The sequence below is a fragment of the Gymnodraco acuticeps genome, unplaced genomic scaffold, assembly GCF_902827175.1.
Source record: "Gymnodraco acuticeps unplaced genomic scaffold, fGymAcu1.1, whole genome shotgun sequence".
Taxonomy (NCBI): domain Eukaryota; kingdom Metazoa; phylum Chordata; class Actinopteri; order Perciformes; family Bathydraconidae; genus Gymnodraco; species Gymnodraco acuticeps.
This window is the reverse complement of record NW_022990284.1, coordinates 295,163-322,073: the sequence shown is the minus strand read 5'-3', so window position 1 is coordinate 322,073 and position 26,911 is coordinate 295,163. Positions and strand designations below refer to the sequence as shown.

At 43.1% G+C, this 26,911-nt stretch overlaps 1 protein-coding gene across 1 annotated transcript; it reads right to left on the bottom strand.

Annotated features, from left to right (window-relative positions):
* Nucleotides 1-8,004: 8,004 nt before the first annotated feature.
* Nucleotides 8,005-26,090, bottom strand: tmem120a (transmembrane protein 120A). The gene is given in 13 exon segments (XM_034221792.1): nt 8,005-8,399; nt 9,264-9,332; nt 9,521-9,559; nt 9,561-9,586; nt 9,917-10,009; nt 11,061-11,122; nt 11,281-11,346; nt 13,419-13,508; nt 14,839-14,934; nt 15,014-15,073; nt 18,079-18,210; nt 25,026-25,144; nt 25,943-26,090. Coding segments are annotated over 13 exon segments (1,047 nt in total). The 5' UTR covers nt 26,021-26,090; the 3' UTR covers nt 8,005-8,282.
* Nucleotides 26,091-26,911: the final 821 nt, after the last annotated feature.

Genomic DNA, 26,911 nt, shown 5'->3' with positions numbered 1-26,911 from the left:
CTCTATCACTCACTCACAAACACACAACACACACACACAAACACACCAAACATTATCACACACAACCACACACACACACACACTCTCTCTCTCTCACTCACTCTCACACACTCACACACACACATGCACACACCAACACACACACACAACAACACACACACACACACACACTCTCTCTCTCTCTCACTCACACACACTCTCTCTCTCACTCACACACACACACCACACACCACACACACACACACACACACACACACACACACACACACACACACACACACACATTTCCTCCCCCTTCATGCTCTCATTTCACTCGTGGATGTAATCATGTTCCTCTCTTATTAAAAATGCAGATTTCATTTGGCACTCAGCTCATACTTCAGAGGTGAAGGAGTGTGTGTCATGGGATGCCATTTCCTAACGAGGAGCTGCAGGAGAACAGAGAAGTTTCTTCTTCATTATGAGACGTATTTTGTTCAATCATTTCCTTTAATCATCTGCATTTATTTCACTTCCTCTCCGCTGGTTGACTCCCAGTCTCCCTGCAGACTTTACATTTCACTTCTACAAGCCAATGGAAATCAGTTAGCAGCTGAACAGAAGTGCATAGTATGAACGCGAAATCCTGATTTTCTAACGTCTAGAACAGGGGTGGCCAACCCGCGGCTCTCGAGCCGCATGCGGCTCTTTGCCTAGTTTCATGCGGCTCTTCAGTTCATATCGAATTTTATATGTGTGAGTTTGGGGGAGAGACACTGACTCCTGACTAGTGTTGCACGGTGTACCGATACTTGAAAGGTACCACGATACCCTGCCGTTAAAAACGTTACGATTCCTCCGTTTCATTAGTATCGGTACTTTAAGAATGACGGGGGAAAGTACTCCGGTGAGAAAGCGCCGTTTTAATAAGAGCCGTGTGTGTTCAGCGCTCTGCTTCCACTCCCTGCACTGCAGCCGTGCCTGCAGTCCCGCCCCTCTCAAGCACGCTCTAAGTCCCTCCCCTCTCAAGCACGCTCTAAGTGCCTCCCCTCTCTCGTGCACGCGCTAGCTGCCAGAGCATGTGAGAAAACGAGAAGCATGGCTGCAAGTGGGAGTGCAACTGCCGCTGCGCCTCGGCTTGTTGACAAAAAAGACGCCAGAAGCGAAATTTGGAAGTATTTTAGCTATATCTCTGACAGTGAGGGCAAGCCTACGGACACCACGAGGCCTGTCTGTAAGACATTTATTAATTTGATTTAATACGAATTCTTGTCATTTATTTTATTTATTGTTCTCATTGTTTAAAAGTTTGTGTTATGGTTATGGTTCTGGTGTGAAATAAAGCACAATAATTACATTTAAGACCGTTTCCCTTTTTTTAAGAAAAGTATCGAAAAAGAATCGGAATCGCAATTCTTGACTTGGTATCGAAACCAAAATGTTGGTATCGTGACAACACTACTCCTGACAGTTAAACCTGATATTTAGTAGGTCTGTTAAGTATTGAATGCTGATAATTCTGACGTAATTTGGCCGGTCAAAGTTGTTTGGGCTCGGATAAAATCGCTCCGTTACTTTCGTCCCGTGTTATGTATGTTGTGTATGTGTGGTGTCAGTATGAGAGGATGACAGCGCGTATAATTTTGATGTGGCCCAAGAGCCAATCACAATAATACCTGCGATGCAGTGAACCAATCACCTTTGAGGGGGGGAAAACCTATCGTTGATTAAACATTATCCAGTGTTTCCCCTACCATTGTCTTGGAGGGGCGCTGCGCCCCGCCAACGGAGCCCCGCGCCCCCCCCCTGAAATTCAAGGTGTTTAAAAAATATATATATATAATTTTATTTTTAAATATATATATATATAGCACCAAATTGGAAATAATCTATAACTACTGTCACTTTTCACATTGAACATGTGCTCTTTTATTAAATAAACTAAACGCTTTCATTTTAAGTTGTGAGTTTAGTGTTTTTGACCCTAAGAAACACTGATGCATTAATCAATAACAATAATCCACAGCTCCTCTCTCTGCTCAAGAGGATTTAAAAAATATATATCCCAATGCCACAAAAATGCATCAGTGACGTGGTTGAAATCTTGTCTCCAGAAAACAAAAAACGGAAACAAGCGGTATCAGTGACTGTGTGTTTGATGTGGCTCTTTGCAGTAACATAGAAAAAATGTGGCTCTTAACCTCTGACTGGTTGGCCACCCCTGGTCTAGAATATCATTTTTAACGTCTTGTGTAAATAGTATGTTTGGAATGAAAGGTCACTTCTCTAATTAGATAAGAAGTTCTTTATTGTTTGCGTTGCAGCGGCTTCAAAAACAAGGCATTGAGTAGAAATAAGTAGAAATCAAAAGAGTAGAAATAAACCATTTTTAAATTTAAACATCTGAAAATAGAATTAAAACAACATATACAAGTTAAACACAACAGGTTCAATAGTCAAATGTTTTGGCGCTGGACAGTTAGTCAAAGGAAATAACATAAACAAATCATTTCAACGAAAACACATTTGGGCTTTGGAGGAGTGTGTCATTGACTACGAAGCGGCTGCTGATTAACAAACTGCCATTTCAATAATACCACGGTTATTTCCATACTCGACACAAGCGTTAGTATGTTCCCTTCAGAAGCAAAAGCACCAGAGTGTGACAGAACGCTGAACTCCAACATGGCATACAGAGAATAATGTCCTCCGTGTTTCAGACTCAGCTTCGCTTTGATTTCCTCCAGATAACGAGCACATATTCCAGTTTCAGAGCAAGCCTCTCTCTCCTCTCTTTTAATCAGCCGCTCCCAGATGGACGCTGCTCTTCTCTCTCATTTTCACTCTCAGAAATAAAGCTTCTGTATTTAGACCCTCTCATCCAGAGACCCCCCCCCCCAGGCAGGAGGAGGTGAGGCCTGATAAGAGCTCTTTATCTGGGCCATGGAGGGTTAACTTGACCCTCCTGTCTTGGTCGTTCTCCCTCCTTTACTTCAGTGTTTCTGTTTTAAACTGCTCTCACATTAACACAAACACATCACCACATTATTTAGAACTTTTTATTTATTCTACAAATATATAACATGTACACAAAAACCCCACCGCCTCAGTTTACAGTCCACTCAAATCTACTCGTTCTTGCTCAAACATACATTAACCCTTTCCTTCTAAGTCTCGGCAAATTATACATAAATACAGACATTCATTTGAATTCTCTGACCTCATCACCACATTTGATTGAACCCGTATGTTCTCTTCCCATTCACTTTTATCCTCCCAGTTTGACTGTTTATAATATAATCACCTCACATCTTGTAAGGCAGCTGTATTCCTACTTATTACCACAAGATGCTCTTGTTTTTTTAAATGTATGGTCAAAAGACCTCATTGACACAAAATCAAACATTTCTGAGTTAAAAACGGATAAAGAAGTTGAAAGATTTTACAAAATGTAGGGTGAGTTGCCCTAATGTGGGACACGCCCTAATGTGGGACACCTAAACTCAAATGGGTGTAGGTCTTCCGCAAACAAATGAAAGTCAATGAAATTACGGGATAACACAAGCTGTGATGTCATGCGATCAAAATCACATGACTTCTCAAATGTCCAATCACAGGATTATTGTAATATATACAGTTCTGTTTCATAAGAGTGTTGAGAGCTGTATCCATAAATCTCTTAATTTTGCCCTCAAAGTGCACCAGACTGATGCATTTAACTTCAATTGAAAGAAAAACATCTTCTGTTGTAACAACAATAACATTATAAATAGTAACATAGCTGAACATGGTATTGCACATTTAGCTTTGAGTGTTACTGACCTGAGATGTTTTTATTACATGAATGAAGGTGACGGAGGCTTTTTAACAGACTTTTCAGTGTCCCACATTTTGCACAGAACTGTCCCACATTAGGAAAAGCAGATTGTCTGAGACAACTTGGCACTAAGAGTACTGATATGTCTACCATTTCTTTTATGAGTGTAATATCTGCATTTTCTCTTTTGGTTTGATTAGGACACATCCTGGGGATTTCAGAATGGTACTGGATTTTGATTTATTGTATCGGCTTCATATCGCAATATATTCCAGAAGTCTGAAATGCAAAAAATGTCCCACATTAGGGCAATTCACCCTACCCCAGAAGACCCTAACCCTAAGACCACCATATATTTGAATACAATCCAAAACCTAATGAAATCGATCATTATTCCTGTCTCTTAGATAAATGTAGAATATACGAGTAAACATGTTATTTTTCTGGCACTAAAATAAACCTTTTATCCAGACATTAAAACATTTTTGAAACGGGTCACATTGGACCCAGGCTGACTCCCTTTGAAGCTGCAAACGATGTCCCAAACTAGTGGTTCAGAACATGAATGACTGCAGTGAATACACAAAGCATACACACTCAATTCCAGAATCAACATCGTTGTGGATGTGTGTGTGTGTGTGTGTGTGTGTGTGTGTGTGTGTGTGTGTGTGTGTGTGTGTGTGTGTGTGTGTGTGTGCTCTCTGATGGATGAACATAATTACCCATTCACTCACTATAGTGGTCAGTTTTGATCGGAGGTGTTTCAAAGTTCACTCAGACAGAAATGAAAGTGGTGATCAGCAGCTTTACATGTTCAAATGTTGTTTGTTTACATTGTCGTGTTTTAATTGTTTGTCTGTTGTCGTCACTGTGACAGGGTTACAGCTCAAACACCCCGTTGTATTTTCTCGTAAAATGCCATCTGAGATCCCAGGATGAGTTTTTATTACATGTGCCAAGTGCTAGGACTGTTTTAGGTTCTAACGCTGTTATGTGCGCTGCTCCTCTAGCTTGGAACACTCTGCAAAACATATTGAAACTGAGCATTTGGGTTCCTGCATCATTTTAAAGCTCGGATAGATGACATGTTATTTGATACCTGTCATTGTGAATAGGTTGTAATTTGTACCCCTGTAATTATGTTGTATGATGTCCTTTTTGCTTTCTGTTTTGATGTGTAACCAACTTGCTGCAGGTCTCCCTTGAAAAAGAGATCGTTGATCTCAATGGGATTTGACCTGGTTAAATAAAGGCTACAAACAATAACGGCTTTATTGTTGTGTTTTTTTACATGACATCATAAGGCCTCGACCTGATCGATGTAAAGCTCAGTCCCTCTGATGGAGGAAGGTGGTGAGGAAGGTGGCGAGTCGGTCAGATTTGACCCGAACACAACAGGAAAGTGAAGGTTTGACATCCTCCTCTCTTTACTTCCTCACCCTAAACTCCCCATGGTGTCCTTGGGCTCGACTTCTCCCCCTTTCACTCCACGCTTTAATGAGACAGATGAAAGAGGTGCAGGCTGGGAGAAAACCCTCCTCCTCTTCATCCTGCTCTTCTTCTTCTCTCTCTCGTCCCTCGCCCTGCAGCACTAACACATCCAGGGATTTTGATCGTAATAAATTGGGCGTGAGGCCGGTTTCCATTTCTCAGGTATTATTCCCTCTGATCTTTTGTGCAGAAACTCCTCTTCCTCTCTCTTTGTGCTCCTCTTCCTCTCTCTTTGTGCTCCTCTTCCTCTCTCTTTGTGCTCCGCCACCGGCTCTGCTGTAGAAGTTGAAATGTTTAAATCATGACGCTGTGCTGAAGTCTCTCTCAAACCTCACAAGTTACAGAGACGCTTCATGAAGCTTTAAAATATATCCACAAGAAAGCATCGATCATTAATATATGAGCACGTCATGCACCTCGGATATTAAAATGAGATCAATGAAATATAAAAAACTAAGGGGACACTTTTCTTAGTTTCATTAAATCTTTAAATGCTTCTGACATTTATATTCTGGATTTAAAGTCATGCATCTCTTTGGTAGAACTAGGAGGGTAGTTCATTACTGTGTGCACAGAGGTACTGACCAATTCTTACTTTATCCTGCATGCATATGATCGGGTTTTTATATACAGTCTATGGTTTGAACCAAAAATGTGCAAAATGTTCAAATATACTGCGAGATGACATTACCGTAAGCAGGATGCATTGTGGGTCATTTTGGAGTCATTGACGTTTCTTCCAAGTATATATTTATATTTGTTGGGGTTATATAATATATCCTTAACTTGCAAAACTAGTGATGATTTTTGACAAACATGTAAACATTGAATGGATGAATTATTCTCCTTGCACGTAAAGCAGGTTCCAGATCAGCTATTAAAGCTCACTGCTGCCCCCGTGTGGTTATTCAAAGCGATGCAGTAATGTACCACAACCTTTATGTTTCCTAAGATAAACTTAAACACGATACTTTATTACTGATTATCATTTGTATCTGATTATTTGGACTAAAGCTATCAGATCAATAAAGTTAGTGACTTAGAATCAACAAATAGCAAGAGATGGAAATAATCATTCATCAAATTTGTACTTGAGTAAAAGTAGAAGTACTCAGATCTTGTAGTTGAGTAAAAGTAGAAGTACTCAGATCTTGTACTCGAGTAAAAATAGAAGTACTCAGATCTTGTACTTGAGTAAAAGTAGAAGTACTCAGATCTTGTAGTTGAGTAAAAGTAGAAGTACTCAGATCTTGTACTTGAGTAAAAGTAGAAGTACTCAGATCTTGTAGTTGAGTAAAAGTAGAAGTACTCAGATCTTGTACTTGAGTAAAAGTAGAAGTACTCAGATCTTGTAGTTGAGTAAAAGTAGAAGTACTCAGATCTTGTAGTTGAGTAACAGTAGAAGTACTCAGATCTTGTACTCGAGTAAAAGTAGAAGTACTCAGATCTTGTACTTGAGTAAAAGTAGAAGTACTCAGATCTTGATCTTGAGTAAAAGTAGAAGTACTCAGATCTTGTACTTGAGTAAAAGTAGAAGTACTCAGATCTTGTGCTTGAGTAAAAGTAGAAGTACTCAGATCTTGTACTTGAGTAAAAGTAGAAGTACTCAGATCTTGTAGTTGAGTAAAAGTAGAAGTACTCAGATCTTGTAGTTGAGTAACAGTAGAAGTACTCAGATCTTGTACTCGAGTAAAAGTAGAAGTACTCAGATCTTGTACTTGAGTAAAAGTAGAAGTACTCAGATCTTGATCTTGAGTAAAAGTAGAAGTACTCAGATCTTGAGTAAAAGTAGAAGTACTCAGATCTTGTACTTGAGTAAAAGTAGAAGTACTCAGATCTTGTACTTGAGTAAAAGTAGAAGTACTCAGATCTTGTACTTGAGTAAAAGTAGAAGTACTCTGATCTTGTACTTGAGTAAAAGTAGAAGTACTCAGGTCTTGTACTTGAGTAAAAGTAGAAGTACACAGATCTTGTACTTGAGTAAAAGTAGAAGTACTCAGATCTTGTACTTGAGTAAAAGTAGAAGTACTCAGATCTTGTACTTGAGTAAAAGTAGAAGTACTCAGATCTTGTACTTGAGTAAAAGTAGAAGTACTCAGATCTTGTTCTTGAGTAAAAGTAGAAGTACACAGATCTTGTACTTGAGTAAAAGTAGAAAGTACTCAGATCTTGTACTTGAGTAAAAGTAGAAGTACTCAGATCTTGTACTTGAGTAAAAGTAGAAGTACTCAGATCTTGTTCTTGAGTAAAAGTAGAAGTACACAGATCTTGTACTTGAGTAAAAGTAGAAGTACTCAGATCTTGTACTTGAGTAAAAGTAGAAGTACTCAGATCTTGTACTTGAGTAAAAGTAGAAGTACACAGATCTTGTACTTGAGTAAAAGTAGAAGTACTCAGATCTTGTACTTCAGTAAAAGTAGAAGTACTCAGGTCTTGTACTTGAGTAAAAGTAGAAGTACTCAGGTCTTGTACTTGAGTAAAAGTAGAAGTACTCAGGTCTTGTACTTGAGTAAAAGTAGAAGTACCAGAGTGTAGGAATACTCTGTTACAGTAAAAGTCCTGCATTCAAAATGTTCCTCAAGTGAAAGTAAAAAGTATTCTCATCAAAATATAGTGAAAGTAGCGACAGTAAAAGTAGTCGTTGTGCAGATTGATCCATTTCAGAATAATATATATGATATGTTTGATGTCTTAAAAAGAAAGGGAAACATTCAAACTGAAGTACCTCTGGGCTTTGGAGAAGTGTTTATGAAATACAGAGCGGCTGCAGAGTAACAAACTGTGATTTCCCGAAATAAATATGACTCAGTTATTTCAACATTCAGCAACATTTCCTCTTCAGAGAGGCACCGTTAGCAGAGGGCAGAAACTCTGGAGAAGCAGAACATGTGAAGGGTTCAAAGGGACAACAATCAGAACACAGGTAAACGCTCTAAAGAGCATTTTAGAGCGGGTTTCTTTGAACATTTTCACGAACACTTTGATGCTTCTGTGTCTAAAGGCTCTTGGGTTTGTTGTCCTGGTTGTTCCTGTATTTCTGGTAGACGACTCCCAGCGTGGTGAGGAAGTTCCCCATGAAGAGCACCAGGTAGGAGCAGCCGCACATCGCCACCTGGGAGAGACGGGACATACTCCGTTAACAGAAGGACAATCCCTGTGAGAAGCTGTTGTAGGAGCCAATTACTGGACATCAAATACACACTGTTTTCACACATACATGTACATATATCTAATATGCTGTCCTGCTTGTGAAGTCCTGCTGTCACCGCCAGCATCTGATTAATAACAGAAAAGCTAAAAGCATTTTTTATGATTTCTTAAACAGATTGATAGACGTCTATCCTCAGTGAACAGCTGTTGTTCTTCAGGGTAGAATCCTGAAGTCACATGTAAAACCTTTTAAGACCTTTTCTAAGACGCTTTCCATACATTTTAAGACCTGATCTCCACTTTGAGTTCTAACCGGTTACCTTGGCGACACACTTCACCTCACATTGACTATATACAGTATTGATTGTCCTTCCTCCTGATCTTCCAACCATTTGGACGCAGACTTGCATTTCCCCATAACGATGTTGCTTAGCAACCGGCGTAAACGGACCTTCGAACTATCAAGCAGTGAGCGTGCGATGTCCTGTTCAGATGACGTCAAACCCAACGGGATGCCATCAATAAACTACACAGAATCACACTACACACCTACGCCATGATGACATTCAGGCAGACTGTAGAATACAACCTCTTTGGACCATTTATATACTTATTGAACACAAGATACAAAATGTAACACCTTGGAAAATGCCGTTTAATACTTTTTAATAGCCTTCATTTTTGCTGAATTGATTTATCAACTTTTAATACTTTTAAAGACCCCGCGGACCCCCTGCACTTCATATATTATCAGGAAGGAGAGACTTGACTGACAGGAAGTGCTGCAACATGTTCTGTTACATTTCACAATAAAGTGAGGACAGACCTGCCACTCTTTGCACTCTGGGAGCTGGAACATCGTGTACAGAGTGATGCTGTTGTAGAGCTGCCAGAACTGAGAGGAGGAGGAGGAGGAGGAGGAGGAGGAGGAGGAGGAGGAGGAGGAGGAGGAGGAGGAGGAGGAGGAGGAGGAGGAGGAGGAGGAGGAGGAGGAGGAGGTAGTGTGTTTAATAAAATACACTGATAAATATCTATATTCTGAATTTAAATCGAATTCATGCGATGTGAGGAAGGTTTACTCACGTGACCGAAGAACAGGAAAGGAAGCAGGAAGGTCAGACCCTCTCCACATCCAGGACTGGAACCCCTCTGAGAGGAGAGAGGAGACAAGGAGAGGAGACAGGAGAGGAGGAGAGGAGACAAGGAGAGGAGAGAGGGAGAGAAGAAGAGGACAAAGAGAGAAGAACAGGACAAAGAGAGGAGACAAGGAGAGGAGAGAGGAGACAAGGAGAGGAGAGAAAACAAGGAGAGTTTTAGAAAGTCACAGAACTGAGATGAATCTGTCATTAGAGGATACTCGATATTTACATTATAACAATGTAAATGAAGAGCCACCATTTTGGCTCACTAGCTCGCTAGAAAGAAAGCCTCGTATTATGTGTTGTACTTCTTTAGGTGTAAAAGAGGAGAGAAACTGACCCACGGTGACGTCCATGTTGTGCTTCTCTCCCAGAGCTCTCAGTCTGTACAGGCAGCCGCTCTGATAGTAATACTGCAGGAACTGAACGAAGCCTACTTTGCAAACAGAAGACAGAACAGAGGAAAGTTCAGGACCAGGAAACAGAGGAACGCTCAGGACCAGGAAACAGAGGAACGCTCAGGACCAGAGAACAGAGGAACGTTCAGGACCAGAGAACAGAGGAATGCTTAGGGACCAGGAAACAGAGGAACGCTCAGGACCAGAGAACAGAGGAACGCTCAGGACCAGAGAACAGAGGAACGCTCAGGACCAGAGAACAGAGGAACGCTCAGGACCAGAGAACATAGGAACGTTCAGGACCAGAGAACAGAGGAACGCTCAGGACCAGAGAACAGAGGAACGCTCAGGACCACAGAACAGAGGAAAGTTCAGGACCAGGAAACAGAGGAACGCTCAGGACCAGAGAACAGAGGAACGCTCAGGACCAGAGAACAGAGGAACGCTCAGGACCAGAGAACAGAGGAACGCTCAGGACCAGAGAACAGAGGAACGCTTAGGACCAGAGAACAGAGGAACGCTCAGGACCAGAGAACAGAGAAACGCTCAGGACCAGAGAACAGAGGAACGCTCAGGACCAGAGAACAGAGGAACGTTCAGGACCAGAGAACAGAGAAACGCTCAGGACCAGAGAACAGAGGAACGTTCAGGACCAGAGAACAGAGGAACGCTCAGGACCAGAGAACAGAGAAACGCTCAGGACCAGAGAACAGAGGAACGCTCAGGACCAGAGAACAGAGGAACGCTCAGGACCAGAGAACAGAGGAACGCTCAGGACCAGAGAACAGAGGAACGCTCAGGACCAGAGAACAGAGGAACGCTTAGGGACCAGGAAACAGAGGAATGCTTAGGGACTAGGAAACAGAGGAATGCTTAGGGACCAGGAAACAGAGGAATGCTTTTCTCTTTTCAATGGAAAGTGGCTCTTGGAAATGTTCATAAGGTCTGGAGCACATTATAGTTTGAGCTCCATAGAAAACATAAAGCTTTGATTTCATTTTGAGGCGTTTAAAAAATATCCATGAGCCTGAACTAAATACTATGTGTTTATTTATGAATGTTTACATTGAGTTAGTGATCTCTTACTTTGGTAGAGACAGTATGTGAGGAACTGGTTCCTGAACATCTGGTAGAGAGCGCCTTCAGGCCTGAGCACAGAACACAACAAAGTACATTTATGATTTACAAAAACAATTGTAATGGTTATAAAAAACAGTCAGTACCAGTACCAGTACCATTGACTGCCAATTTCACATTAATGTCACTTTAATATTTTGCACATGTGAAGTTCCAGTGTGTGACCCACCATGTGAGCATGACTCCAGACAGGAAGGTGGACACGTAGTGATGGAACACCCACCATCCTTTGATCCTGAGACATGGAGCACACATTTAGGACACACACACCGAGGACACACACTGAGGATACACACACTGAGGACACACACACCGAGGACACACACTGAGGATACACACATTGAGGATACACGCACACCGAGTACACACAATGAGGATACACTGAGGATACACACACTGAGGACACACACTGAGGACACACACACTGAGGACACACACACACACACACCGAGGACACACACACCGAGGACACACACTGAGGATACACACATTGAGGATACACGCACACCGAGTACACACAATGAGGATACACTGAGGATACACACACTGAGGACACACACTGAGGACACACACACTGAGGACACACACACTGAGGACACACACACACACACACCGAGGACACACACACTGAGGATACACACACTGAGGACACACACACCGAGGATACACACACTGAGGACACATACACTGAGGACACATACACTGAGGACACACACACCGAGGACACACACTGAGGATACACACACACACCGAGGGGACACACTGAGGACACACACACACACCGAGGATACACACACTGAGGACACACACAATGAGGACACACAATGAGGACACACACACTGAGGATAAACACTTAGGACACACACTGAGGACACACACTGAGGATACACACTGAGGATACACACTCAGGACACACACACACACTAAGGAAACACACTCAGGACACACACACTCAGGACACACACACTCAGGACACACACACTCAGGACATACACACTCAGGACACACACTCAGGATACACACACTAAGGAAACACACTCAGGACACACACACACACACTCAGGACACACACACTCAGGATACACACATTCAGGACACACACACACTCAGGAGGACACACACTCAGGAGGACACACACTGCTATAAGGCTGAAACATGGGATAAAAGGTTGGAGATCTGCTCCTCAACATCGACGGTTCCATCATCTCCCTATCTCCTCAGGTCCGCTACCTTGGAGTTGTCTTGGATTCAACCCGCTCATTTCAAAGTCTGTTTCAAAATCAGCCTTCTTCCACCTCAGAAACATTTCAAGACTCCGGCCATCACTGTCCGACTCTGTTGCAGAGAAGCTGATTCACTGTTTCATTACCTCCCGCCTGGACTATTGTAACGGACTCCTGTCCGGGGTTCCCAGCAGAACCCTGGACCGGCTCCAGTACATCCAGAACTCAGCTGCCAGGGTCCTCACACGCACCGAGCCCTGGCAGCACATCACCCCCACTCCCTTCAACCTCCACTGGCTCCCGGTCAAGTCCCGCATCACCTACAAACTCCTCCTCCTCACCTCCAAGCCCCTCCACGCCCTCTCCCCTCAGTCCCTCACAGATCTCCTCCACCCCCCGTCCCGCACCCTTCCATCCTCAGACTCCGGCCTGCTCTCCATTCTACCTTCCCGCCTCTGCACCTTCGGGGACCGTGCCTTCAGTGTCGCTGCCCCCCCCCCCTGGAACGCCCCTTCTCTCAACATCTTCACATCAACCCTGAAAACTCATCTGTTCAACAAAGCCTTCCAACAATAACTCACTCCCCCCCACTTCGACTTCTGCCCCGTTTTATGTTTATGTCTTGTCCTTATGTTTCTTTGTAAAGCGACCTTGAGGTTATGAAAGGCGCTATATAAAATTCAAGTTATTATTATTATAAAACGTATAATAATATGAAACGTTTATGGCACCATTCAAATACACTTTCAAGTTAGAATGAAATAAACAAAGAACCTGCAAGTAAACACAAAATAAAACCGTTTGCAGCGTGTTTTTCCAGATGTTAATACAAGTTAAAACTATGAGACGTCAAATGTAAGAGTTGCAGGATGTTTTATATTCGTTCATGTGTCCTTAAAGAACTGTGTTGTTGTTATTATGATAAAGACAGTAGAATAAACGTACACAAATATAAAGAGATGCCAGATTTGATCCAAAAGCTGTTTTCCGTCTGCAGTCCCTGAGCAGGAACAAACAATACAACATTTCCAATCAAACCCACGACTGAAACAGGTGAGAGTCCAGAAGTGTGAATACTGAATACCTGGACCCGTTGTTGATGAGGACGCTCTCTCTGATGGTCAGCGTGCAGTAATACCACACCAACAGGAAGTTAAACAGCGCGTCCAACGCTCTGAAAACAACAACAAATAAACACAGGGTGTCTGCAGGAACCCTGAAGTCACATGGAAGACCTTTGAAGAACTTTTCTAAGACCCTTTCCAGACACTTTAGACCTCATCGCCACTTTGAGTTCTAACCGGTTACCTTGGCGACACACCTCACATTGACTATATACAGTATTGATTGTCCTTCCTCCTTATCTTCTGATATTGAAGCTTAAGCCGGTGACGAGTGATTATTATTATTTTAAGTGAAAAAGTCTGATTTATTTTACAAAAAGAATTGAAAAAGTCATTTTTTTTTTTTTAAAGTCAGATTTTTTGAGGAAAAAGTCTGAATTTTGAAGATTTTGAGAACAAACTCAGTATTGTGTACATGACAGGATGTATGATTACCTAGAAGAACACTAGAAGCCTGTACTACGAAGACGGATTTTCGCTTAGCGGCTAACTTCAGGGAAAACTCCGGCTTTCCGGTCCTACGACGCTGGTTCTCTTTTTAGCAGGCTAGATCTCCATGGTAACTTATGCTGTGCGGCTAACCTGCCCCGGAGCAGGTTAGGTTGCAGGCTAAGAGATCAACTCAGTGAAAGCACTGCCTGCTGACCAATCAGAGCTCAGTGTGCGGAGTTTAAAGCGATCAAGTCATATTACAGGAGAAAGGAAATACAGAAAAGCTGCCGTTGCAGGAAAGACGGCCGGCAAAAATCACCCTACCCCTTTCATGTGAACGCGCACCTAACTAGATAGGACACGGCTGGCTTGAGCGATCCACTTGATAACCCGAGTCGTAGGACCGCTTAGCGAGAGCGCGTATGTTTTGGATTAGGCCAACCGGCTAACTCAAACATATCCAGGTTATGGTTGAACCAGCTTCGTCGTACAGGCCTCAGGACTGTTTTAGGCATATGATAGCTATGTGATTAACATGATGATTCAGCCTCTATGGAGAGAGACATATGACAAGCATGCTCATTTCTGACGTAAATCTGAAGTAAACATTGAATACTGCTTTCTATTCCTCCATCTTGTGACTGTGGAACTCCCTCTCTTGGATATCAGCATGTGAAGGACACTGTTCAGGAACTAGTTGATGCTCTGTATGTGATGACTACTTCCATTCTGGAGAGGATCACAGATACATGGATCCTGAGATTGAAGCTCAAGCTGGTGACGAGTGATTCTTAACATTTTTAAGTATTCAGAAAAATACAGCATTTTAGAGATTTTTTGAAAAAGTCAGAATTTTGAGATTTTAATAAATACATGGATCCTGATGTTGAAGCTCAAGCCGGAGACCAGTGAGATTTCTCTAACATATACATCGATAATAAAAGTTACCTGTAGCTGAAGAGGAAGCGGCAGGTGAAGGAGAAGACGAAGAGGATCACCGTCAGAACTAGCTTGAACTTCTCATATTCGTCTTTGTAGGCAAACCTGAGACACGAGGACATCATGAGAGGGAGGTTTCTGACTTTAAAGACATTTTGAGAGTTAGAAATGAATCAGGACTTACTTTGACTGTTTGTTCAGGAGCGTCACGTTGACGTTTCCTAAAACCAGATTGAGGTACAACCTAAAAATATAAATAAAAACATGTCAAACTTTTACATTTTGAGGAGATTCAGATAAAACGACCCAGATCCGTTATTTACTACTCCAGTGTGTGAAGCTGACCATTGAGCGGCCCGACCAAGTAAGGTGGCAGAGGCAGAACGTCCAAATACAACCCGGTGTGGGCATTTATTACTCATTGTGGTACAGCCTCAATATTACTGTCTCACGTGAACACAGTCAGCAGCCACAAGGATCTCCCACACCCCCAGACTAACAGGAAAACAGAACCTAAATACACACAGGACTAATCAAACCAACAAGACACAGGTGAGGAGGGAGGAGACAACACAGGGCACCAGGTGAACACAATCACCAGCAACAGACAAGACGGGAGGGGGAACACTTTTCAAACTAAAACAGGAAACAGAGACAGACAAACTAAAACATAGACAGATCGTTACAAATATATGCATAAATTACATATATTCACATGCTTCCTGTGCAAGGTTTTAGCAGACCGAACCCAACTATCCATTCACCACCACCAGGGTCAAACTAAGCCCCTCTCCTTCAGACCGAACCCAACTATCCATTCACCACCACCAGGGTCAAGCTAAGCCCCTCTCCTTCAGACCGAACCCAACTATCCATTCACCACCACCAGGGTCAAGCTAAGCCCCTCTCCTTCAGACCGAACCCAACTATCCATTCACCACCACCAGGGTCAAGCTAAGCCCCTCCCCTTCAGACCGAACCCAACTATGCATTCACCACCACCACCAGGGTCCAGCTAAGCCCCTCCTCTTCAGACCGAACCCAACTATCCATTCACCATCACCACCAGGGTCAAGCTAAGCCCCTCCCCTTCAGACCGAACCCAACCATCCATTCACCACCACCAGGGTCAAGCTAAGCCCCTCCCCTTCAGACCGAACCCAACCATCCATTCACCACCACCAGGGTCAAGCTAAGCCCCTCCCCTTCAGACCGAACCCAACCATCCATTCACCACCACCAGGATCAAGCTAAGCCCCTCCCCTTCAGACCGACCCCAACTATCCATTCACCACCACCAGGGTCAAGCTAAGCCCCTCCCCTTCAGACCGAACCCAACTATCCATTCACCACCACCAGGGTCAAGCTAAGCCCCTCCCCTTCAGACCGACCCCAACTATCCATTCACCACCACCAGGGTCAAGCTAAGCCCCTCCCCTTCAGACCGACCCCAACCATCCATTCACCACCACCAGGGTCAAGCTAAGCCCCTCCCCTTCAGACCGAACCCAACTATGCATTCACCACCACCACCAGGGTCCAGCTAAGCCCCTCCTCTTCAGACCGAACCCAACTATCCATTCACCACCACCACCAGGGTCAAGCTAAGCCCCTCCCCTTCAGACCGAACCCAACCGTCCCATTCACCACCACCAGGGTCAAGCTAAGCCCCTCCCCTTCAGACCGACCCCAACCATCCATTCACCACCACCAGGGTCAAGCTAAGCCCCTCCCCTTCAGACCGAACCCAACCATCCATTCACCACCACCAGGGTCAAGCTAAGCCCCTCCCCTTCAGACCGAACCCAACCATCCATTCACCACCACCAGGGTCAAGCTAAGCCCCCTCCCCTTCAGACCGACCCCAACTATCCATTCACCACCACCAGGGTCAAGCTAAGCCCCTCCCCTTCAGACCGACCCCAACTACCCATTCACCACCACCAGGGTCAAGCTAAGCCCCTCCCCTTCAGACCGAACCCAACTATCCATTCACCACCACCAGGGTCAAGCTAAGCCCCTCCCCTTCAGACCGACCCCAACCATCCATTCACCACCACCAGGGTCAAGCTAAGCCCCTCCCCTTCAGACCGAACCCAACCGTCCATTCACCACCACCAGGGTCAAGCTAAGCCCCTCCCCTTCAGACCGACCCCAACCATCCATTCACCACCTCCAGGGTCAAGCTAAGCCCCTCCCCTTCAGACCGAACCCAACCATCCATTCACCACCACCAGGGTCAAGCTAAGCCCCTCCCCTTCAGACCGAACCCAACCATCCATTCACCACCACCAGGGTCAAGCTAAGCCCCTCCCCTTCAGACCGACCCCCAACTATCCATTCACCACCACCAGGGTCAAGCTAAGCCCCTCCCCTTCAGACCGACCCCAACTATCCATTCACCACCACCAGGGTCAAGCTAAGCCCCTCCCCTTCAGACCGAACCCAACTATCCATTCACCACCACCAGGGTCAAGCTAAGCCCCTCCCCTTCCGACCGACCCCAACTATCCATTCACCACCACCAGGGTCAAGCTAAGCCCCTCCCCTTCAGACCGACCCCAACTATCCATTCACCACCACCAGGGTCAAGCTAAGCCCCTCCCCTTCAGACCGACCCCAACTATCCATTCACCACCACCAGGGTCCAAGCTAAGCCCCTCCCCTTCAGACCGACCCAACTATCATACCACCACCAGGGTCAAGCTAAGCCCTCCCTTCAGACCGACCCCAACTATCCATTCACCACCACCAGGGTCAAGCTAAGCCCCTCCCCTTCAGACCGACCCCAACTATCCATTCACCACCACCAGGGTCAAGCTAAGCCCCTCCCCTTCAGACCGACCCCAACCATCCATTCACCACCACCAGGGTCAAGCCCCCGGGGGAATTCATCGGATCGGTTCTCCCCTCCCGAATGATACTCCTGAAAAATATAAAGTGGCACTAAAGGAAAATACTCAAATAAAGTACAAGTACCTTAAACTTGCCCTTTAGTAAAGTACTTGAGTAAATCTACTTAGTTGGTCTCTTCTGTTTTTGTTTGTCTCTTTATGTATTTTTCTTCGTTTTTTGTTTTATTCTCTGTTAAAGCATCTTAGAGTTTTTATAAAAGCGCTATATAAGTGTCATGTATTATTATTATTATTATTGTATTCCGCCAGCCTCAGAATGACTCAGCTCTATATTGACATTGTCCATGTTTGCTAGTCGTGTAAACACCCAGAGGGTTATTGAAGAGGTTCTGACCCGTTCTTCTGCGGCAGGAACGCCTCCATCTCAGAGAAAGCTTCGCCTCGCTCTCTGATCAAACTCTGGACCTCAGAGATGGAGTCCACGTCCTCTGGGTTCAGTTTGGGCGTCGGGTGGTTGTCTTTGCATCTAAAGAGATAAATAAACATTATAATAAGATGTACTTTATTGATCCCAGCAGCAAGTTAAACAAGTACTGCTCATAATTAGAAAATAAAAAACAGTGGAAAGCAAACAATAAAAAACACATAATTTTTATTTTAAAATTATCGATAATATCTGACAGAATATCTGTTGTTATGTCTTTGTTTGCTTTGATAATATAACATATAACATAAACACTGCAGTCTTAAAGCTCACCTATTTTTAGGCAATAGCACAGGTCTCAGATATATACAAATATATAAAAAACATGTCTATGAAGTGTTTTGCTCCAAACACCAAACAGATCATTCTAGCCATGCCTCATATCCCTCTATTTCACTTCCTGTTTCTAAAGAGCTGATTTGGGTATAAAGCTTTAAAGAGGAGGAGTCTGAGCTCATGCGGGACCCGGCAGCTACTGTCTAAACTAAATGCTGCCGTGATGAAAACGCCATATCATGGATTATCAAGGATTCTCTCTGAAACAGTCTGGAGCTCAAAGGCTTTCTCTCTTGCCGGTTATACCACAAGGTGAGTTCCTTTTTACTTCCTGCTTCTTCACACACATGCTCTCCAGTACAGGTTAGCTCTGAGTGTTGTTGGACGAACGCACTTATTGTAAGTCGCTTTGGATAAAAGCGTCAGCTAAATGCAATGTAATGTAATGTAATGTTAGCATGCTAATGTAACACCGACCATATTACGTCCAAAACAGTCGGGCATTGTTTCTGATAGCAACGTTTCTGATTGGGCCGTGGGTCCACATTTCAGATATTATGTCATATCGGACGCAAATGTGGATCAGCTCCGTTGTTCCCCGTTTTTAGAGATTTGGGTACGGAGGAAAAGAGAGAGGGTTTTATTTCCTGGCGCTGCGTGAGTTCCCCGACACACCGGGGACACATGTTGATGTATGAAAGACATCAACAAGTGCATTTTGCATGATAGGTCCCCTTTAAGGAAAGATTTTAAGACTGTGCACATATTCATATATATTTGTATTAGAAAAAGGGAAACTTGAGAGCATATATTGTAGGGCTGCTCGAAAAAAAATCATAATCTCGATTATTTGGGTCAATAATTGTAATTGCGATTCTTAAATGCGATTATTCATTGATTTTGAAAACATCCATTTATTGGAGAATTTTTTTTGAACAGTATGTTTTGAACAGTTGATTCCCCTCAACTTTAAGTTTAATTCAACTGAAAAACCGCTACAAAAAAGTAATAATAAAAAAATTATCGTTTTATTTCGATTACGTTGTTTTCGTAATCGTTGCCAGCCATAGTCGTAATTGCGATTAAAATACCATTAATTGAGCAGCCCTAATATATTGTAGTACGGTTGCTCCTCCCTCTTGTCTTTGTTTCATTTAATTTAAGTTTTTGTAAATACGTACTACAGCTTCAGTTTCTTTAATAAGTCATATGTGTTTGCAGAATAATCACGAGAGCTTATTGTTTGTTTGTAGCCTTTATTGAACCAGGTGAAGCCCCTTGAGATCAAAAGATCTCTTCTTCAAGGTGACCTGCAGGACATTAGTTACACATGTAACATAAAAACAACAGAACAACAATAAGGATGACATACAACATAATGTGCAGGGTACAGTTTACAAACTCTATTTACAGAGACAGGTACCATGAGTATCAAACAGCATGTCGCTCAGCTGAGTTTTAAATGATGCAGGGGAACCAAAGTGCTCAGTTTCAAACATGTTTGCAGACTGTTCCAATTTAGTGGAGCTGCACAACTAAAAGCTTTCTTCCCTAAGACAGTCCTAGCACTTGGCACATTTAATAAAACAACATCATGAGATCTCAGGCAATAAGTACTTTCAATTCGTGGAGAGATCAGAGAGCAGATATAAAAAGGTAGTTTACCCAACATGGCTTTGTAAATGAACGTGTACCAATGACTGAGCCTCCGTACAGTTAGTGAAGGCAGACCTGCCTTGGCATACAGGGTACAGTGATGAGTAAGTGCTTTACAGTTAGTAACACATCTCAGGGCACTGTGATAGGCGGCATCTAACTTTTCCAGGCAATGGGCAGGTGCATTCATATAGATCAAATCACCATAGTCCAGCACAGGTCAAAAGGTCACAGAGCCTTTTCCTGGCTTCAAAAGAGAAACAGGACTTGTTCCTGAAAAAGAAACCTAGCCTAACCCTCAGCTTTTTAAGCAGGTTATTGACATGAAGTTTAAAAGTAAGACAATCATCAAGCCAGATACCAAGGTATTTGTAACAGGTAACCACTTCAAATACATGTCCTTGCATAGTAACAATATCCAAAACAGGCTCTGGTATCTTTTTAGCTTTAGAAAAGAGCATTACCTTGGTTTTATCAACATTTAAAATAAGCTTAAGTTCAGAGAGCTGAGTCTGAATAATGTTAAAAACAGCCTGTAATTTAACACCAGCCTCCTGAATGGAGGGACCTGCACAGAACATCACGGTATCATCCGCATAAAAATGTAAAGTAGCTTCATCCACATTTTCACCTAAACTGTTGATATATATGGAGAATAAAAGTGGACCTAAAACAGAACCTTGAGGAACACCATTAGCAATGTTTAACCACTCAGAAGACAGCCCATCAAAGTGAACACATTGGGACCTTTCAGAGCGGTAGTTCACAAACCAACCCACTGCATGGCTGGATATGCCGATACTGAGTAGCCTCTGCTTTAAGATGTGATGATCGACGGTATCAAACGCTTTGGATAGGTCAACAAATAGAGCTGCACAGCTCTGCTTATTATCTAAAATACTCTCCACATCATTCACCACTTTCATTGTCGCAGTGATGGTGCTGTGTTGCTTTCTGAAGCCTGACTGATGTTTAGACAGGATGTCATTTTTACATAAAAACTCCTTTACCTGTTCACTCACTAGGCGTTCGAGCACCTGAGCCAGAACTGACAACTTAGAGATTGGCCTATAGTTATTTAAAATAGTTGCCTCCCCTCCTTTTAGCAAAGGCAGGACATACGCTGACTTCCATACTTTTGGAATTGCATTAGTGCTGAGGGAGAGGTTAAAAAGAGTAGTGAGAGGAGGAGCAATACAATCTGCAGCTATCTTTAAAAAGAAAGGTTCTACGTTGTCCGGGCCAGCCGGTTTCTTAGGATCTAGCTTAGATAAGGCTTCATGAACAACATTGACAGTAAAAGGAGTAAAACTGAAAGGGTTTTCCAGACCACATTGTTCAGAGTCACGGATTGTGGTGTTCACTGAAGCAGAATTAGTCACAGAATCAAACATAGAACCGCAGGACACAAAATGCTCATTAAAGCAATTTAGCATAGTAGCCCTGTCCGATATAGAGCCAGATGCTGTGGTAAGGCACGGAGGTAGCTCATTACGGATCTCACCGGTGGATATCGATTTTATTGCTTTCCAAAATTTCCTAGGATTATTTAGGTTTTCTGTGGTAACTGACAAATAGTGCTTCGACTTTGCACTTTTGAAGTGAAGCTATTTCTGAGCTGCCTAAAACGCAGCCACTCTACCTCTGAGCCTGATTTCCTAGCCTTTGCCCAGACCTTGTTTCTCTCATGAAGGAGACTAGACAGCTCAGCAGAAAACCAAGGATTGTCTCGTCCCTTTACTCTAAATTTACGCATTGATGTCTATCAATGATCTCCATAAAACCAAGATAAAAATAAGACCATGCGGTTTCCACATCAGCACACAGATCGATTTTACCCCAATCAAACCCAAACAGATCATGCACAAAACCCTGCTCAACAAAATGTTTTTTGTCTCTCTTAATGATAATGCAAGGTTTAACCTTTTGGACCTTAGTGTCCCTAATTGTGGCGACAACACAGTGATCACTCAGATCATTTGCAAATACTCCCACAGATGAATATTTATGAGGAACATTAGTTAAAATGAGATCAATTAGGGAGGATTTATTAGGGGACTTGTTAGGGCGAGTAGGACTGTCAACAATCTGAGTAACATTCAAAGAGATACAAAGGTTTTTAAAATCCTCTGACACTGCAGTTAACCAGTCCCAGTTAAAATCTCCAAGTAGCACTATTTCCTTGTAGTCTAGTTGGGATAAAAGATTTGCTAGTGAAGACAAGGAGTCTTTGACAGCTGAGGGGGGTCTGTAGCAGCCCACGACCATGACCTGTTGACCCTTTGCCACTTCTATATTTATGGCTACAAATTCATATTGCTTACTGATCGATTTGGAAACTAATGTGGTTACACTGAACTTATTGTTAACATAAATGGCAACGCCGCCACCTTTATTAGGCCGGTCGGTACGATACACATTAAAACCATTTAAGGCAATGTCAGAGGCCAAAATAGATTTGTTTAGCCATGTTTCTGATAAAACAATGACGTCAGCGTCAGTCGAGCCCAGATACGGACAAAATCTAGTTTACCTAACAGACTGCGCACATTCAAGTGGATGAAACCCAACCCAGACCTAGCTTTAAAATCAGCAGGAGTAGCGATCTGACTACTACTGGGCGGACCAGGGTTAGGTTGTACATTTCCTGACAGTAATAACAACAACAAAAACAGGCATCTTTTCCTCTTAAGCGACACACATACATTGTCATCTAATTTAGAAACACCGGAAAAGTCTGCGAGAGTGTGATTAGAGCTTAAGAAGCAGTCCTGAAGAACCATCATCGCAGGAAAATAAAAAAGACAAACATATTTTGTCGAGCAGATTGACTGTGACAAGGCAACCGGTAATTGTTTGAGCAACACATCCGAACCTTTGCAGGGGATGCCCACTGCGGGTGGCAGAACAGACCTGAATCCAGTAGACTCCTCAGAATGACTAGAGATCTTCTCATAGTCCAAAACAGTTAACAGGCACAGCAGAATCCCGATATGGGCCATTTCCCCAGACCAGCACACAGTATCCGCGATGTTCCTGGAGCAAGATCAGCACAGCAGCAAAGGACAGGCGAAAACAGCAGTGTGGAAGTGCTCCGGTCCCTCCGTGGTATCCCCGGGGTGAAAGCAGGCCTCTGCGACAGCAGAACCAGGACAGGTGGAAAGCAGGCCCCAGCGGTGGTAAAATCCTCCTCCGCACAGCAGCACACGCCCGGTGGAAGCAGGCCAAGCCCGAAGCGTGGATCCACTCCGTCTCTCCGCGACGACTCCGGGGCAAAAACCTCTCCAGTACAGCCGCACTCCACAGGTGGGAGCAGGCCTCCGCAGATCGCAGATCGCAGGCAGCAAACAGGTGGAGCCGCTCCGTCTCCTCGCGACGAGCAGGCCCCCGCAAATCGCAGATCGCACGCAGCAACAGGCGGAGCAGCTCCGTCTCTTCGCGACGTCTCCGGAGGAAAAACACCCCAGCACAGCCGCACTCAACAGGTGGGAGTAGGCCTCCACAGTTCGCAGACAACTAAAACCACTACTTGTATAAGCAGGGACGGCCAAAAGTTTGTAAGCAGGAGAGCCAGATGCTGCTAGATGCTAACAGATGCTAACAGATGCCAACAGATGCCAGATGCCAACAGGCAAGTGCGAGCCTGTAGAAATTGCGACTGCCTCCAATGACAGCGTAGGTGTGAGTGACGGTAAGCATTTCAGATTGTTGCCGCGCAGTAGATCGCCCTCAATAAAATGATGATGTTTTGTTATTAATTAAACAAGCCAAAATGTTATACAACACACTTGTTGAGCTACTGAGAGGAAATAAATTAGCATCATTAGCACCGGTTTTTATTTTTCCCTGCATTGGTTACTTTAGGTTTTCATACTTTAAAACACATTTAATGATTATCCTTTTATCTTGAATAATTTTGAGTTGGGTTTTAAAATAAATAAATAATATATATTAGAGCTCCTGCATTGGTTACTTTAGCTTCTCATACTTTGCGTTATATAATAATAGTGAGTATAATAAATTATACTCACTTACTTTAACTTTAGATGCATGTAACAGAGTATTTCAACAATGTATAAGTACTTTAACTGAAGTAAAGTCTTGAATACTTCCTTCATATATCTGTCCATGCTTTTATCTTCAGTAGACTTGACTACTGTAATGGTGTCTTCACAGGTCTCACAAAAACATCCATCAGAACGCTGCAGCTCGAGTCCTCACTGACACTAAGAGAGTGGATCCAGGTCTGAAGTCTTTACACTGGCTTCCTGTCTGCCAAATAATTGATTTTAAAATACTATTGCTGGTTTTAAAGCACTAAATGGTTTAGGACCAAATTATATTAACGATCTCCTGCATAAATATGAGCCATCCAGGAGTCTCAGGTCTTCAGGGACGGGTCTGCTCTCTGCTACTAGAGTCAGAACCAAACATGGAGAAGCAGCGTTTAGTTTTTATGCTCCGACCTTCTGGAACTAACTGCCTGAATCCTGCAGGTCAGCTGCAGCTGTTGATACTTTTAAATCCAGATTAAAAGCGTATCTTTTTGACGCTGCATTTGGATGAGTGGTTCAGGTTCAAACTGCAGTTTGGCTTTTTATCCATGTATTTTATAACTGTTGAGTCGATTTGATTATCTTTGCTTTTTATAATGTGCTTCCACGGTATTTGTTCTTAAATGTCTTTCACTTCATTTTGTAAAGCACTTTGGGTTGCCGTGTGCTGAAAGGTGCTGTGTAAATAAACTTGCCTTGCCTATCTACATGTATAGAGACTTTTTATTTTGTATCTTATTATATATGTTGCATTGTTGGAGGAGCTCAGGTCAGAAGAATTGCATTGCCATTTCTACCCTGCAGCTTTGAGCATATGATGATAAAACCTTTGAATCTTGAATCTCCAGAGTTCTTCCTCTAACCACTCACTCCTGCAGAGACACTCTCAGCTCTCTGAGTTTCTTCCTCTGGCGGCTGATGGCTCCGGAGCAGCTGCCCTGCAGCCGGGTCACCTCCTCCAGCTTCTGCTTGTACAGCCGGTGGGTGTCCTGGAGGGGAGGGAATACATACAGGTTTATTAAGTGTTATGCAGTGTGAAATATGATGCTTTAGATACTTTCAGGGGCTTTTATTTTGAAAAGGATGCATTGTCCTGGGCCTTGCTAGAAGTGTTAAGCATGTCAAACGTTTTATTTTGTTAACAAATCTGCAAGGCAGGGATGCAAGTGAATTATTCACATAAAAAAGGGACAATCATCCAACGGGCAAAACATACCAGAATGGCACTTAACAACTTATTCCTCTCTTTTACTTTCTGTGTTTGATTTATGTTTAAAATAGCTGTTTTTTCATTATTTAATGTTTTCTCCTGGGTGTATTGTTTTTTTTTTTATTGGAAAGCATTTTGTAACTGTGGTTGTAATGATTATTTATGTAAAAAGTTTAGTGTTTTTATTATTGTTATAGGTGTGAAGTAACTAAGTAGATGTACTCAAGTACACTTTTGAGACACTACAATGTATTTGTTATGCTACTGAGTACTTCTACTAAAGTACAAGATCTGAGTACTTCTACTTTTACTCAACTACAAGATCTGAGTACTTCTAATCCAGTGCCAGCGGTGCTCCCTCAAAACAATGTCGTGTTGTGACAACGTGACAAAGGTTCCGGTGGCAGTTGTCCATCACGGTGGTCCGAACTTTAATCTAACCTTAACTTTTTTAAAGTTAAACTACCTTTAACTCCTAAAGGGCGGATCCCACTTACCCAAGTCTGACTCTTAGCATTAGCATTACCCGCACTAAGGGGTGTGTATCTAATACCGGACATGCGTTGTTTTTATTTACCTGGATCTGTTGGTAGTTCTTCTCTAAATCGTCCCATTCTCGAAGACATTCAGTGAAACCTGACGGAGAAAACAACATGTTTTAATCCGACATTAAAGAACCTCCTGACGCTGAGAGCAACTGTTGCTGCTGTCAGATAAAAAACCAGCGAACAAGAACTACTTCCTGTTGCACTGCCTTCACAATAAAAGCATCGATTACTAATGTCGAGTAGTCAAGTCTTTTTATTCTAACTCAAGTAATGCAGATGCAGACTTTAAAGGTCCCATGCCATGGCCATTTCTACTGATCATAATTCCATTGTTGAGGTCTACTAGAATAGATTTCCATTGTTCAATGTTCCAAACTCACATTGGTTTCTCACAGAGCCGGCCCGACCCATTAAGCGACATCAACGGCCGCTTGGGCTCCGCAGCTACTAGGGGCCCGCTAGCAACAACAACAACAACAAAAATGATTTTTATTAAATAATCTCAGTACACCGTCACCGTGATAAGTATGTTTAATTAATTGTGTTAATATGCCGAGATTGCCTACTCTCAAAGTCATGTATTATATTATTGAGGCAATAATATAATACATTAACCGTGCTTTACCTCATCATGACACTAGAGAGGACGGCAGGATTGTAATTTCCCGTGTTCGGTGAATGCAACTGAGGCAAGACACCAGACCAACCAGAGAGTTGCATGGAAATAAACATCCGTCTCATTGGCTGACAGGTACCTATCCTGTGAGCTGTGACAATGTTTAAACTAAACTGTCAGTCGGAGTTTTTGAAGATGGACATAAGAAAACGTTTTCTCACACAACAACCCCAGAGCCACCACTTGAGCCAGGTGAACAAGGTATGTAAATGTCGGTAAACTTCCAAGTTATGCGAACATGTAAGCAAAGCATAAATTACAGCTACGTTGACGTTACTTTGAATCGCGGGGTAAGCTAAACCGTTAGCAAGTAGCTATAGCT